Source organism: Egretta garzetta, unplaced genomic scaffold (genome assembly GCF_000687185.1).
Source record: "Egretta garzetta isolate BGI_Z169 unplaced genomic scaffold, ASM68718v1 scaffold143, whole genome shotgun sequence".
NCBI lineage: Eukaryota > Metazoa > Chordata > Aves > Pelecaniformes > Ardeidae > Egretta > Egretta garzetta.
The window spans coordinates 1819503-1834820 of record NW_009259310.1 but is presented as its reverse complement, the minus strand read 5'-3'; the positions used below and the strand labels follow the sequence as shown (position 1 = coordinate 1834820).

The 15318-nt window shown below is 41.4% G+C and overlaps 1 protein-coding gene across 5 annotated transcripts in view; it reads right to left on the bottom strand.

Moving 5' to 3' along the window:
* Positions 1-15294, bottom strand: part of FKBP15 (FKBP prolyl isomerase 15) — a 28337-nt gene extending 13043 nt beyond the window's left edge. Inside the window, exons 1-18 of one of the 5 annotated variants that reach the window (XM_035891903.1) lie at positions 14313-15293; positions 13928-14018; positions 13209-13278; positions 11903-11977; positions 10703-10801; positions 10083-10232; positions 9029-9097; positions 7651-7794; positions 7024-7169; positions 6516-6564; positions 5726-5845; positions 5361-5460; positions 4560-4663; positions 2978-3071; positions 2038-2147; positions 1529-1639; positions 762-856; positions 10-112 (exon numbers count right to left, since the gene is read on the bottom strand). In XM_035891903.1, coding sequence (XP_035747796.1) covers positions 10-112; positions 762-856; positions 1529-1639; positions 2038-2147; positions 2978-3071; positions 4560-4663; positions 5361-5460; positions 5726-5845; positions 6516-6564; positions 7024-7169; positions 7651-7794; positions 9029-9097; positions 10083-10232; positions 10703-10801; positions 11903-11977; positions 13209-13278; positions 13928-14018; positions 14313-14322 — 1740 coding nt within the window. In that variant the 5' untranslated portion in view covers positions 14323-15293. Of the gene's footprint in view, positions 1-9; positions 113-761; positions 857-1528; positions 1640-2037; positions 2148-2977; positions 3072-4559; positions 4664-5360; positions 5461-5725; positions 5846-6515; positions 6565-7023; positions 7170-7650; positions 7795-9028; positions 9098-10082; positions 10233-10702; positions 10802-11902; positions 11978-13208; positions 13279-13927; positions 14019-14312 lie in introns of those variants that run through there. The other 4 variants (XM_035891904.1, XM_035891906.1, XM_035891905.1 and 1 more) reach the window with 4 other exon arrangements.
* Between the last annotated feature and the right edge of the window lie 24 nt (positions 15295-15318).

Below are 15318 nucleotides of genomic sequence, written 5' to 3'. Positions count from 1 at the left end.
CACCATTACCTTCTCCTGTTCTGCATGCAACACTCTTGCCTGCGTGTTTTCATTTGTCGTTTGCAGTGAATGGTTCCTCTGCTCCATTAGCAAGTTACTTTGTTCGACATATCTGTGAACAGGGGAAGACTGCATGAGCACGTACGTAAATACACAACTTGGAGCAAAAGGCTCAGATAGAAAAGGTGATTATTTCAAAGCTGTTTTCTTCATTCCAAGTCCCAGACAATTTTGCATGAGCCTGATCTCAAATGGATGGAACGGGTGTGCCTGGCACAGCAGGGATTATATGACTTTGGATAAGTGCTTTACCTCTTTGCAGGTAGTCTAATGTCTCTATCACACAGTCAAGAGTTTTGATAATCTGATATCCATTTCCTTAAACAGGTTATTCCCCTTCTTAAACTGAACGGAACACACACCCAACAGTGGAACTAGGGATACCACATCCCCTACAATTTCTTCCACCTTAGTAAAACGCTAGCAAAAGTGAAGTAACCCCCAGAAGCACAGCAAGCATGCTCAAAGAAGATAGCATGAAGTTTTTTCCCCCCCCTCTTACACATTTGTATTTATTGTAAACCACAGTTTTGGAGATAATCCCTGCAGAGGGGGGGGAGGGGGGGGGAATGAACTCCACATTTTAATGCCTTAAAAAAAAATTTTAAGTATCAGAACATGTCTCTATCCTAGTTATGCCTAACCAGGTGCAAGCTAGAGTCTTTGCAGATGCAGAGAGGCTGTACCCTCCCACTTCTTACCTCTGATTCCGCTCAATCAACTCGCTGATCTTCTCATTCTGCTCCTCAATCCGACTGCTCTTCTCAAATATCTCTTGCTTCAGTCTCTCATTCTCCTAAAGCATAGTCCAGCATGAATATTCATCTTACTCAGACTTCCTTGCAGCAGTACCTAAATCTTTGTTTGTACAGATGCAGTACAGTGGTGAGACTTACCACCTTCTGTGGTAACATCACAGGAATGTGCTGTGCTACACTTAGCAGGAATCCTGGCATGGGACAGTGGTTGCCAAACCACATTCTAGAGAATATTGTGTCTGGTTAACTTTTTCACCCACAATACCCAAGGTTGTAAGGCTGCTGCCTAGGAAAACTACAAAGCATAAGACCGAGTAGTGAAAAAAAGAAGTAGGTGGTTCTTGTAACTTGGTACTTCAGCTGTGAAACTCCGTTCTGCAGGATGCTGTGGGTTAAGTCCAGGACAGTTTAAGAAGAGGCTGAATTTTTCTCACATGAACCTTTCGCCAAGGCCTTTTAAATACCAATGTATCAACTCTGGCTCGCAAAGCACCCAACCACAAACTGTTGAGAAGAGCTTTTTTCAGGGGGCAAAAGGGGTGGAAATCATTGTGTATCTCATGCTCTTACCTAGGCAGCTGGTTTTGGCCACATAGAACACATGGGTGGATGGACATCTGGGCTAAGCCAGTAGAGCTATCCTCATTAGGAATTACACAGTGGGCTCCAGTTCCTTGTGGAAGTAGTCAAATAAGGCTGGCCATGCTCACCTGGATTATGCGCTGGATATTGCTCATGATCATGGAAGCTTCCATAGTAACAGAGGAGATACCAGGCAATAGTGAGCTGTTACTGGTGTTTTGTTTCTTCAACTCCTCCACCTACAGGGATAAACCATTCTTAAAGCCAGATGAAATGGATTTATGGGTGTAGGTAAGAGACATCTGCAAAGACCCATTTCACTGTTCCATCTGATCAGCTGTAGGGTATATGCTACTCTATCAACTGTGACACCTCCTGAAGGGCAGTGAACCTCTCCAAACACAATGCATTGCATGGTATTTAAGACAGTAAGAAACAGACCTTCCCCAAGCCTAGCCTTAGCTTTTTCATAGTAGCTGAATTGCTACCACTTCAAGGTCTGATAATATTGGAATTTGCATTAATACATCCCTTACAAACTTAATGAAGGCATTTAAATAGAGCCAACTCCTCAGACTACATTTGGAGAGCAAATAGCAGTAAGGTTGTTAACAAGCCTGTCTATGCCATACATTACCTTGGCAGCCAGATGATCCATTTTATCTACTACTTTGCTGACAGCCATTCGGATTTCAGTGTTATGCTGCCGAGCTTCTGTCATCAAAAAGGAAGTAACATCCCCAGGTGCTTGAATGGAAAGAAGAGAGATCTATAGTCACAAGGGGAAAATGCCTGCATATGGACAGATCAAAAGCAATGCTCAGCAGTTTGAAGTCTGCCAGACAGGACAGCCACTCTCTTCCCAGAAAGAAAAGTGAACATGGTATCTGGAAAACTAATAATGTAGGTATTTTCCAAATAAAATGAATAGGCAGGTTTATGACTACAGGAAATTCTTGAGCCACATGACAGCACTTAGGTCAACAAGAGGGAAGCCCCCAGACACGCTAGAACAGTAAACAAAGAGGCACAACCAAACAATAGGAATGAAGGTTGACTTCTGGAACCTTGAACTGAAAAAACATTGCTCCAAGAAAGGTTCGGCTATACTCAATTCTTCACCAACAGAGATTACCTCAATGGTTCTTTAAATACCTTTAGTCCTTCTTAGGCTGCACCTTTTTTTTGGGCTATGTCCTCCCACTTAGCAAAGGCCCCTTTATGTACACTTAAATTCCTTCCCTAGCTGGTAGGATAGCTGTTTAGTATTACAGTTATATTTAGAACCAGAAGCACCAGCTATAAAATACCTTTAGTAATACACAGCCTTGGGAATACACCTAGAAATTCGCTCCCTTTTCACACTGCACAAAGTTCCTTAAGGTAGGGAAAAAGACAAATATTGGGAAATGTTTGCCCCTATTTGGCATAAAAAAATAAGCATTTGCCAAACAGCATGGCATTACAGACAGGATGAATATGTATGTGTATGCTACCATTGCTACTTAAATCATCATTATAAACAGCTTACTGCAGTATCGCAGCCTTCTGCAAAGCACCTACTTTTTTAAACATACCTTGGTAAGGTGCAGGATACATCTGTCCTACGGGCTGGAGTTGAGAAGCAGATGCAGCAGTTTGGGTGTAAGCAAATGCCATTCCTGGATATGCCTTGCAGAACAAGTTCAATAGATTAGAATATGTTTTGGTATTCCCCCTCCCCACCTTAAGTGGTTTTCATGTTTTTTTAAGCCCCACAGCAATGATCATATTCGGAAAGAAAAAACAGAATTAGGGAGCAGTAAGTCAAATTACACAACAGAAAAAAAACCCAAACCAACAAAGCCACTCTTCTCTCAAGGCTTAGGTATGTGTTCAAGTTACCACAGCTTAGTAAATTACCTTCTTTGCTAAGTTTAAGCAAGAGCATGTTACCCCATGTTTTGAGGGGCAAAGATCAGCATGTGAACAGCCCACTGCTGCTTATTAGATGTGCGGTAATCTGAAGTTATGCTAACTTGAACACAAGGCTATTCCTAGGAGAGGTTCAAACATTGCAAGACAACATCAGTGCAATTTTACTGCCTAGTGCTCATCAGAAGCAGCTAAACAGACCGAAGAATGCTAGGAGTACCTCCCTCGTATCAATTTACTCTCTCAGGCAAGGAAAAGAAGTTACAACATAACTTGGACCAAGTTTCTACAAGAATTCAGGACATCAGGGTCAAACTTTCAGAATAATACATCCAAATCACTGTCAGATTAAAACTGCACTTTAATGCCTAGTTTCTATTTCATCAAACAGAAAACCCTATCTTTTTTATCTAGTTACTTGCCACAACTTCCACATTTTCAATACAAGGAGAATGCAAAGCCAAAGCAATACACCAGGGTAGTTATTTGGTTTGTTTTTAACGACACATAGTGTTTGTATTAATTATAAAGTACTTTCTTCTTCTGCCTGGACCCTTTAAAAACAATCAGTGCTTCTGTGTGGCATAGGCTACTGTTTGATTCCCAACCCCTCCAGAAAATAGGGTAAGTAAAAATAACTACAAAAACCATAGGGTAATAAGCTTGGTTTTAGACTTCACAGAATTGTTTGTGTGATAGCTTTGTGCGAAGTCTTCACTACCCGGTGTGGCAAATACATTGTGTGTTAAGCCCTCAAAGTTTCCTTGGTAGCAAGCAGATTGCATCACTTTACAGCAGTGGCACAACAACCCTTTTAAAAGGATTATTCTTTTGCTGGATGAAAAGCCATGACCCGTAAACACATGAAGTGTGCAAATGAACTCTCAGAAAAACAGACCATGACAAAGAAAAAAATTCAACTAAAATGCTTTTTTTTTTTTTCCACCTGCTCTAAAAGTACTTGGAAGTTTTTATTTTATTCCACTACAAAAGCAGATATTAAACAAAGTCTGGTTAATTCTTAGTTCAACTTTAAGAAGCCATCAGCAGGCAGAAAATTAGCCCTTTCTGATTAAATTCTAAGAGGCATGTGATGGAAACCTGAGAATGCCAAAGCAGAGAAGAGGCAGCCCAGGATTCTCATCCTTACATGCTGCTATAGAGTGCTTGCTCCCAGCAATGGAGAAGACAGTAAGACTTATTAGAAATGACAGAAGTGCCAATATTCTCTTTGAATTTTGGTACCTGAAAACCCTGTGTTCCTCCAGGCAGAGCTGAATGGGACTGGATCGTTGCAGGTACTAAAGCAGCAGAAGATACTAGTGGTGTAGAACCAGATGCTTGAGGTACTGAAAGGGAAGAAAGAAATTCAGCATGCCATAAAGTAGCTAGAAATAATTTAACTCACCCAGTGTAAAATAGCCAAAAAAGTCACTAAATAGAAAAAATTTAACACAAGCTTGTCTGTAGCCTTGTGAAAATCAAATTCACTCAAACAAGTGATAAAAGGTCAAGAATAAAGTCATCTTTCACAGAAATTTCACTTCTAGCTACATTTAGACAACCTCTTTTCATTCAAACAAAGGTAGCTCAAGTTTACTGACACAAAATGTTACTCAGACTGACTCAAAAGCCTGCTCAGCTGACACTGCTATTCCATCATGGGAAGACGGATCAAACCCACTCCAGAGCTGCCAGCCTTCTGATGCCCTTTGCTATTAAAAAAATTCCATTCACTGGGAAAGGATTTGTAACAGTTCCATTTACAAATCACATGTCCCAGAAACTTCAGTGCCACGCCAGCACACGTGATGACAGAGCGGCTGCTGCACTGTGGCTGCTCTTCCTCAAGCAGTAATGCGTGCACAGGATCACAGTGAAGACATATTGCCAGGACTTCAATCTTGTGCTTTATGAATTAGTCTACCTTTGGATCAGCAAGTGTTATTAGTTCCTGTTTCAGCTCTGGAAATGAATCCTCTATTCATACAGCCCTTGCACTTGAAGCCTGCAACAAAGTGCAATTTCTCTAGACCAGCACATTACCTTGTGTTGACACTGTGGGCAGTACTGCATGAGCTGGCTGTGATGGTCTCATGGAAGATGAAGTCACTGGCTGTGCTGTCCCTCTCAGTGTATTTGGATCCTAAAAAAAAAATCCACATATTACACTGAATGCTGAAGAAGCTAACAGTTTGAACCCAAGATCACTCGAGAGTAGGTGTTATCCAATTAACTCAATTGAACTAGATACAACAGTGGAATCCTTAAACCCTTTGCCACAGAAACAGAGTATGCCTTCCCTGTACAAAGGGAGAGCTATTGCTAGGGACTCCACTTTAAGGAATTCACACAGTAGAGAAAGCATCAAAAAAAAAAAAAAAGCCACACTTATGCAGTTGGTGATGTACCTCTATTTCCGAGTCACTGGAGTCAAGTTGACTACCTGCTGTCCCGGCAAGGAAAGGCAGCATGGGCTGTCCCATTTTAGCCATCCGAGAAATTAGCTTTGCCTTTGCTACATCTGGATTCTAAAAGAAACGTTTGCAGTTACTCTTCCTTTGTCTCTCAGCCCAGGCTTTTCAGACATTACAGAGACATCTATTAGGATTAGGCTCTTCTAAATCCTGACTCAGTTATTCTGATTCTTTCAATTCTTCAATGACTGTGTCAAAAACTAATTTTCAAGCCCAAAGATAACTGTGGATTTGATGATCTGGCTTTATATACTCTCCTTCTGTGACGACACTGCTGTCATTACATAGAATATCTATCCCTGCACAAAACACAACAAGAAGAAGAAAACATATGAATTAAGGAAGCTGCTTAGCAGCTTTTTCTATCCTGAGGAACACATGAGAAGTCTTCCCATGTAGCTATTTAAATTTCTCAAATGTCCCAATTACTCTTCGTTATCCATTTTAAATTTGTTCATTTATCTGAGAAGACAACTAGCCATGTGAGTAGCCACATGGTCAAGGTAACTTTGCATTTAAGAGTAGGAACTGGGACTGTGCTCCCTCATGTTCTGCTAATCCCTTCAAGAACAAGGCCCTAATCTGCTGTTAGTAAGGGGAACATTTGAGAGTGTCTTGCTTGCACGGTGTTCGCTTTATCTTCAGCAACACTGAATGCAGAGGTGAAACCAACCAAGCCTGCCTACTTAAGGTTTCAAATTAGTTAGGAAAAAACACCACTTACCGCTAGCTGTTCACTGATGGAGTTTGACTTGGCCCGAACAGCTGGCTCCCTGAAAAGCCAAACAGGAGTATGTCGATATCGGAGGTTAACAAAGATGAACTCCCTAAGAAGTACAACTGATCCACTTAGTTAATTTAAGTGACAAATGACAATGTAAAATTTGCAGTTAAAGAAATCAGCCATTACCCAAGACCAACTTATGACTATACTGCCACCTGAGATGAGAAAGCTGTTGCAGCAAGTACCCACACATGCTAGGTTCTCAGTAATGCTGTAGAGGAATGACTTTTCATCCCTGCCCATTTCAATTTCTTTAAATCTGAAAGCCAGCATTCAAGCAGAAATTTTCCTGTTCCTTGTTAGCAAGCACTCCTCTGCCATGCTGATGGTACTAAGCTGGCACACAGACAACCCACGTTTGCCAAATATTAATGCAGCACTGTGCCAGATGTTTATAAGCTTGCCATCTTTTAAGACAACAAGTAGTTTTAACTGTGGTGCTTCTTACCCAGGCTTTGGAGGTATCATGGATGGAGGCAATAAACCAGTGTCTGCAGAGAAGCCGTCTGAATTGGGTACCGGTGAAGGTGCAGGAGAATCCCTTGAACTAACACTCTGTCCATCCGAACCAGAGCATTCCTTTACCAACTTCACCTTAAAAAGCATGTAACGAAAAAGGATGTTTTTCTGGGTTCCCAAAAAAGTTTTCAGCAAGTTTTTTTGCTTTTGATGACTACTCCCTTTGTCAAGCTCATGCATTTCAAGTAACAGCATACAACTGATTCAGAACTGGAGAAGCCGAGTCTTTAGATCCTGTCATTCCTCACTATGAGTATTTAGTTTTCCCAAGTGACTCACAAGTTAGACAATGAAAAGATCCCAAGACAGTTAGAACAGACACATCTTAGTAAACAGCCTAGAGGGATTTCTTGGGTTTAGGGTTTTGTGGGGTTTTCTTGTTGGTGTGTGTGTTTTTTTTTAATTAAAGGTATGTATCTTCCTGAGGCATTTGGTTTATAACAGTTTCTGAGCTGTAGCTCTCATGCCAACAGCAGGTTTTCACCTTGCAGACAGACGCTGCCACCCAACAGCCACAAAGCAGATGTAAAATAAATGCTTGGCAGGAGACACTCACCCGCCTAACTTCCACCTCAAAAACTAGAGTAGAGTCTGAAGGGACACGGCCAGCCACTCCCTGAGTCCCGTAGGCCCACGCCGGAGGAATAATGAGATACCTTCGTCCTCCTTTCTTCATCCCCATCATTCCTTCTTCCCAGCCCTTTGGTTTTCAGAGGCACAACAAAAGAGAAAGTGAACAGTTTGATCACTGACATTACAGTTTCTTTTAATTACACCGATTAAGACTGCTTCAGGCACCAGTTATAGAAGATTCCAGAATGCACATAGAGAGATTCTTGTGAAATCCTATTTATTTTCAGTCTGCAGCACTAAATCTTTGTCTTACAATAGTCATAATGGCCAATTGTAAAGTGCAACATTAACTTAAAAATTAAAGATGCGGCTCCCGACATGTTCATAATGAAATCAAACAGACACAGCAAGCTCTAGCATGAAGGCTGGAGGCTTCCAAGTCTCTGAATGGTTACAGATACCCAGTTCAAGTTTTAGATATTGTAACTTAAGCAGCTATCCCAGATCACACTGATCTCCTGGAGAGAAGAACTGCATGCTGTGCTGTGTGCACAAATTCCACAGGACATTTAGAAATCAGAGCAACGCAAACTGTCAAATGGATGTCAGTATTTTACAGGATTATTACTACACCCAGGCAACATTAACAAGATACACATAAAAAAAAAATAAAGTAGAAAAATAGTGCATTTTCAGTAAAGGACAGCTTGTAACAGGTCATATATGAATTACTCAGGTAATGTAAGTGACCTGAACAAAAGCATCTCCAATTCACAACCTGATTTTATGGAATAACTTAAGGGAGTACTACAACACCCAGACTGAAAAACTATTACAGTCAAAACCCTCACAATTTGACTTAGAGGGTAAAACCACCCTAGGCAGTATCTTTTAGCAGACCATCCTAAAACTTGTCAGTTGTCTTCATCCTCCCATGCCCTTCTCTCAGGTGTTGTATCAGAGCTCTGATGCTCTGCTTCTGAGGCACAAGGAGCAGGAAGGAATCTGAGGTTCTTCTCAAATTGAAATCTTCCTTTAGACATAGGGTTCCCTGAGAACAAGGTAATGGATTAAGCGACTTCCAGAAAAACACTGACAATAAAACCCAAAAGCCCAGCTCTTGAAAACAGGAAGCTTCCTTTTTACCAAACAGGACAACTTCTTTCTAACACTGCCGTTGAGGAGACTTGGCTATACTGTATGAATTAAGAAGAAAATAAAGTTTGAGTGAGTCACTGCTACAGAGTGTTTTCTATCAAATGGAACGTGTAAGAGAAATAGTGTGTATGAATCCTGAAGATTTTCAGTAATTCAAAGCTCTGAGACTTCAATTATTACAACGAAAGGGCCAGAAGTTCTACCTTGATGACCTTTCCAGATCCCAGCTTTAACCGCAACAGCTTGTCCTTGTTAACGTTTGAGTCAAACACCTAGAGTTGAACAAAAACACAAAATACATGGATTTCCCAACTCTTTCAAGATTCTGAATGCTACTGCATGCATTCCATAAACTCTTACAATCTCTGACGTGCTATTTCCCATTCTGCTACTTCTAAAATTAATTCTCAACAGATGTAAGACAGGGCATGGCTAGAGCTTCTAGTCCATGACACAGTACAATTTCTTAAAATAAATAATAGCTGGAGACGCAAGGATTTAAAACTGCTTTGAGCTTGATGGTCAGGACAGGATTAGGCCAAGTAAACCACTACACAATAGGCTTATATCAAGCAGCAAACAACTGTCTAGAAGTTTTGTACATTAAAGTAAGACATATGCAGCTGAACAACTCTTTCAGGAGATTAGAAGCTTGCTGAGCTATGCACCATTAGTACATAGAGAGAAGAATGCCAGGCAGACCAAGAAAAACAAAAAAACCCCTGAAGATGAAAACCGGTAAGCCCTTTTTTATAGCAAAAAGATTCAGCTGCAGATGGATGCAAATGTAAAACCCTTTACCATGAATTTTGCTAACCGTAAAAACAGTAAACATGTTTTAAAGGTAATGCTTTGAAACATCAAAACATTTCTTTTGCTTATTAGCAAGCTGGAGTGGACACAGCTGGAGAGGATGTAAAAGCAATCTCATTCTTTCAACATTTGGAAATGTGCTTTGTGTCAGACAAGGCCCTTCCTAGCACTTCCTCAAGCTGTTTCCAAAGGAGCATAGCTAGCTTCATTGTCCCTTCTCACCATTTTCATTAACCTCTGTGAGCACCTCTGAAAGTTAAAAGCATCTCAATCACCACCTCCTGAACAGTAATGGAATCCCTTATTCTACAGGTAACACATGGTGTCATAAGTGACTGAAAGCATACCTTTACCATCAGCACCAATACTATGCTAGCTGTGGCAGGGCCCTTCCAGGGACTGACACACTCACTTAGTATTAGGAGGTAGCAGAAATGTTTTTACCTGTCCAGGCCCGTTGTTCTGGAACAGCCAACCTGTATAGGCAATCTCCAGAGAGTCTCCTCCTTCTACTCCCTGCCCTTCTCCAAGAACAAGATCCTGGTAGAGGACTGAATTGAGCACTGGGGAGCTGTTGCATTTGGCAATGCATACCTGCAGAAGGAAAGCCTATCAATGCCTCTGGCCATTAAATCAGAGTGGCAAGTTCCACTATGATTCATTACAGATCTGATCCATTTCTTAGCGTACCGACCAAGCCCAGGTTATAGATGCATTTAAGAGGTGTTTCACGTTTCCTTCTGCTGAATTTTGCTGAGCTATATAAGTAGTAAATACCTTCCGCTCTACCGAACCGCCGATCCTACAGTAGTTGAGAATCTTGATTAAAAATCCCATCAGAAGTAACAGGCCCCCTGCCTCAGACAGGCCTGTATCTAATGAACACAACTCAGCCAGGCTCATCACAGATCTGCCTCAATCACAAAGCTGAACTTCAATGAAAAAGCACAACTCTGAGAGCACCTTACTGCTGAAAGGTTGTAAGTCAGAGATCCATCTTGACTTGCCTGTTGTTCTAAACAGGCCAGCAAGTCATACCTTGCACAAACGGAGTAAGTAATTACCTGCTTACTGAAATCCATTGCTGCCTTTTCTGACTCAAACATGATGGACCAGTTTTGTCTCTGATCATCATAGAAGGTACTGTAATTGTTGGGTTGAACCTGTGGGAAAGGAAATCAGTCCCATGTTATACACGAAAATATACATTCAACTAAAATTAAAAAAAAAAAAAACCCAAACCTACCCACATCCAAAAGAAGCTTAAAATAAGAGCTGCTGAAATTAAGCAGAGGAAGAATCCTGATGTATTACTACCCAAGTTTAGGATTATTAGCTTTTACTTACATGCTCGTTATACCAGAAGATTTATTATAACTCAAATACTTGAGCAAATATTAAGTTCTTCATAGATGCTGCAGCTTTCACAAGATGGTGAAAGCTATCACGAGCTTCTTTGAAGCTAGGTTCTATAATACATACTCAGATTTTTAAGTGCAAGTCACCTACTTTTCGTAAGCATCAGTTACATTTCTACTTCCAGAATCGATTGGAGGGGTCAGTCCTTCCTCACCCCATGTTACCACCAGCTGAGTACATAACCCATTGATCTTTCAAAATGCACTTAGCATCCTGGTTGGAAATTTTGACTGAAATTCTACTATTTCAGTGTAGAATTTCTAGCCATCAAACCACGACATTTTATGGCACTTGATGACAAGCTAAGACTAGCAAAAATTTTCTGCAAGACTGGCAGAAAACAGAACTTCCTGAGAGATCCCATTTTAGGACTTACAATGCTCCAAATTGTTCTTACCAGCAGTAAAATGCTGAGTGTGAAATTTCTGAGAGAAAACATTTCCTTGCTATCATTTACTTCTGTTTGCTCAGTCATATTTTCTCAGTCACTTTACTACAAATTATTAGCAAGAGGAATTTTGTTCTGTTTCTATCCGTTGTAGGACTGCAAAACTCAAAACATCTCCTCTGCGATCCAGAGGTAATAATATAACCTCCTACAGCGTATGAACTTGCATTAGGAAATCCACTGATGAAGCGCTCTGCCTAAGGCAGATGTAACAGACTCTTGAACAATACACGTTAGGAGGAGGAGCAGAACAGCACTCCCAGTCACCGTGACACCTCTCACTGTGTCAGCCAGATGCTTGGTCTCAAAGGCTATAATCGAAGACTTAAGAAAGCATTTCAGAGTCAACTCCTGTTTGATGCGAGATCAGTGGAAGTTTTCTCATCCAGAGCCTTACCGTGAGTATGAAGCCTGGGTGGATCCTTGCAGTTGTGATCTGTTGCTGCTGACTGATGTAAAGGAGGATCCTGTACTGGATTCCACAAGGAATTGGGCAGGGAAGAACAACAAATAGCAGAAACTCAAAATATCTTCAATTCTAATGTGCTTTGTCAAATTCTGAGCCTAAGGCTACAGTATTTATTTGCCAAATACACCTTGCAGAAGCATTTTCACAGCAAAACTACTACACTTAACACATCTATTAAAACCACCGAAAATATGCAAGCTTTATTTAGCTACAGGAATCGAGCAATTCAAACTAATTATTTTGCAATAAGCAAGATGCTTTAATTCCACATTTTTCACAATCACAGTGTAAAAAGATGGTGCACTAACGCTTCAATACATAAAACCCGTAATACGTGGTATACACACATAAAACTGTCTGAGTTGGAGGGAGCTTTCCAAGTACGAAACAATGCAGACAGAACATTACATTGAGATATTTGGCTCTACTAGACATGATCTAGCAAGAAAAAGTGTTTTCCTGTATGTGCCTGTAACAGCAGCTTCTTCACTCAACACAGCCAGGTGATGCACTGGGGGCAATCTGCTAACTGTTCCCAGCTCTGCAGGTTACGATATTATAAAGGCAGCCTGAGAAAGTCTGTGCCAGCTTCCCTCTGCCAGCCCTGTCCCTCCTTGCTCCCCCATGAATGCCACCCCTGAGCACTTCACAAGATCAGTGACTCAGGAATTCATTTACTAAACTCCTATTTTTTTTTTTGTTCTCGCCAAAGCAGAAGCAACTTAGTGAGACAACAAGAATTGGGGGATAAGAAACAGTAAGTACTGACATCAAGGACAGATCAGAGTATTCAAAGTATCTTTAAACACACCAACTTACTGGGCACCCCAGTACTGTGTTCTTAGATGAGTACTTGGGAAGGAAGGATTGGAGAGGAGATATTTTTGATACCAAAATGACAAAACTTAAGCAAAGCATCTCTGTACTATTGGACAAATTTTTGCTTTATATTGATATCCACATGCACAAATTTGTGACCCGGTTGTCCAAAGACATTGTGAATAAATATCAAAATCACTTCCAGAATCATTAGAAAAGGTGTATCTTACAAACTCGAGGATTGCAAGAAAGATGCCACCAAGGTAAATGGCTAAGCCGTAAGGGCAGGAAGGCATAAGCAGCAGTGGAACAGAGACCTCCAAAATCAAAAGCAAAGACATTCTGGTGAGCTCAGAGAAACCCTGCCTCATACCAGCGCACTCTCGGCATGAAAATAAAGCGAAGTGTTTCTCACCTCTTTAGTGGCATGGTTCCCCACTACAGCTGCTCCATACTTGCCTTGCTTCAAGTACTGCCCATTTACACTGGAAGACAAGAGAGATTGCTCGTTCAGCTGCAGAAACACCCCTGCCTCAGATTTCTCTCTACTGTTGCTGAGCTTTTCTTCTCTGGACTTCAGGTCGCCTTTCCTCATCCCTAAATTGCTAGGCAGTCTGTCTTAGCTTAAAGACACTACTTTCTTGCTTGCCCACAGATTACAGGACCTTACATTATGGAGTGTGAGTTGAAAACTGTTCTTTTCCACAGATCCAGGGCAAATGAGTTTTTACATGATAGCAGTGTCAAATGGACAGAGAATTTTACTGCTGTCACTCTATGCTCATGCCTCAGTTCTCCATGAGGGAATGAACGAGACATAAGCATCTGACAGAGCTGCCTGGAAACAGTGCCAATGTCAGGCCAGCACCCCAGGATGCAGTCCCCTGTAATGGCCAAAGCCAGAATTTGCTGTTTATTCGACAACTGCATAACCCCCAACTGCAGCACCATAACTGAAACTTTTTTTTCAGCAGAAACATGCATCGACTTGTAGCATTTCTACCCTGCAGACACATGTCTATAAAGCAAGGGTCTCCCCACTCATCCAAAAATATTGTCCCTTTACGATTAGGTCTTAATCTCTCAGAGACACAGACTCTAAAAGGTCAGGCAAGAAACCATTGCTACACTTACTATCGATAAGCGTGAACCGCAGTGGCCACGAACACCGATGGTGCTCCTGAAGCTGCTGGGGCCGCAGGCACCTTCTGGGCTGCTTGACCTGCTGAAGAGTAGAGAGCAGGAATACCTGTCAGCGACACAGAACTGCCACAGTGGCAATGCCATGACGCATTCCTTCCCCCAAGGAAAAAAATTAACTCCAGAAGAGAGTGGAAAAAAACAAAGAGGGATATTCCAAAGTCACTAAAGGCCTCTGGAGGGTACTAAAGGAAGAGAATATCATTAAAGAAAAGCTAGGTGAATTATTCTTGCTGCTGTTCTTCACAAAAGCCCTCATTCTTCCAGCAAGATACATGCTGCCAAGTTTTTTTCCCGACACTCAAGCCCAGTTACTCACCAGCTGCCATTTGCCCCTTCTTAGGCTGCTTTGGTGCGGTATACTGGAAGAATTCATTTCCATGGCTTGAGACTGTTTGATCCAGACCAAAGAGAGAGGCCAATCTAGTGCTAGCAAGAGAAATTAATTAATTCACCTTATTTAACATGGGCTTTATAGATAAGGAACACCATTAATTATAAGCTACATAAAATATAAAGTTTTTAGCATCACTTTTGAGATAAAAAAGGGACGCACGTTAAGTGGCTCCTTTTAGTGGCTGGGGTAAGTAGTACAGCTGTGTTTTGTTTCCTCAAAAGCCACTGTAAGGAACAAACAAGGGCTGAAGCTACACAAAAAAAGAAGTTACTTTAAAGCAATGACTAGGACTACCCTGATATGAAACAGTTGCTGAAAATACCCGCGTGCCAACAGAGAAGCCACCATGGAGCACTTGAATTTTGCTTCTTGAAACATCCAGGAAACTATTCTTCCATTAAGTTTTACAACAGCAGACACTCTTGAATCAAAGGGCTGAAGGTTTAGCGCTGCAGGCAAGCAGTTTATTCCTACAAGACTCATCGGTTGTGGTTTTACTGCTTTAAGTCCATTTAAGCTCACCTACTCCTGGTGTCACGAGACGAGCAAACAATTCAGACTACAAAGTAGAATCCGCAAGGGACACCACCACCACCATCAGTGGGCCTGCAGCATTTTATGTGAGATGTTTTAAAAATAACTATTTACTGAAAAGAGAGAGGATTTGTTTACAAGGCTTGTTGGACAGAAGGCCCTCAAAGAGGGTGAGGAGCGAGTACGGCTGAAATTATGAGCGCTGAGGAATCTTCACGTGGCCACAAGTTACCCAACAGAAGAAAAACTGAATCTGCTACACGTTAAAATGACATCAACAGAGGTTGGAGAGCGCTGAACACGCCCGAAGTGGCCATCCCTGTTTAAAAATCCCCCAGCCCGGCATTGTCAGGACCTCCCATTTTTACCCTTATCCGGTGAAAACATCGGATTC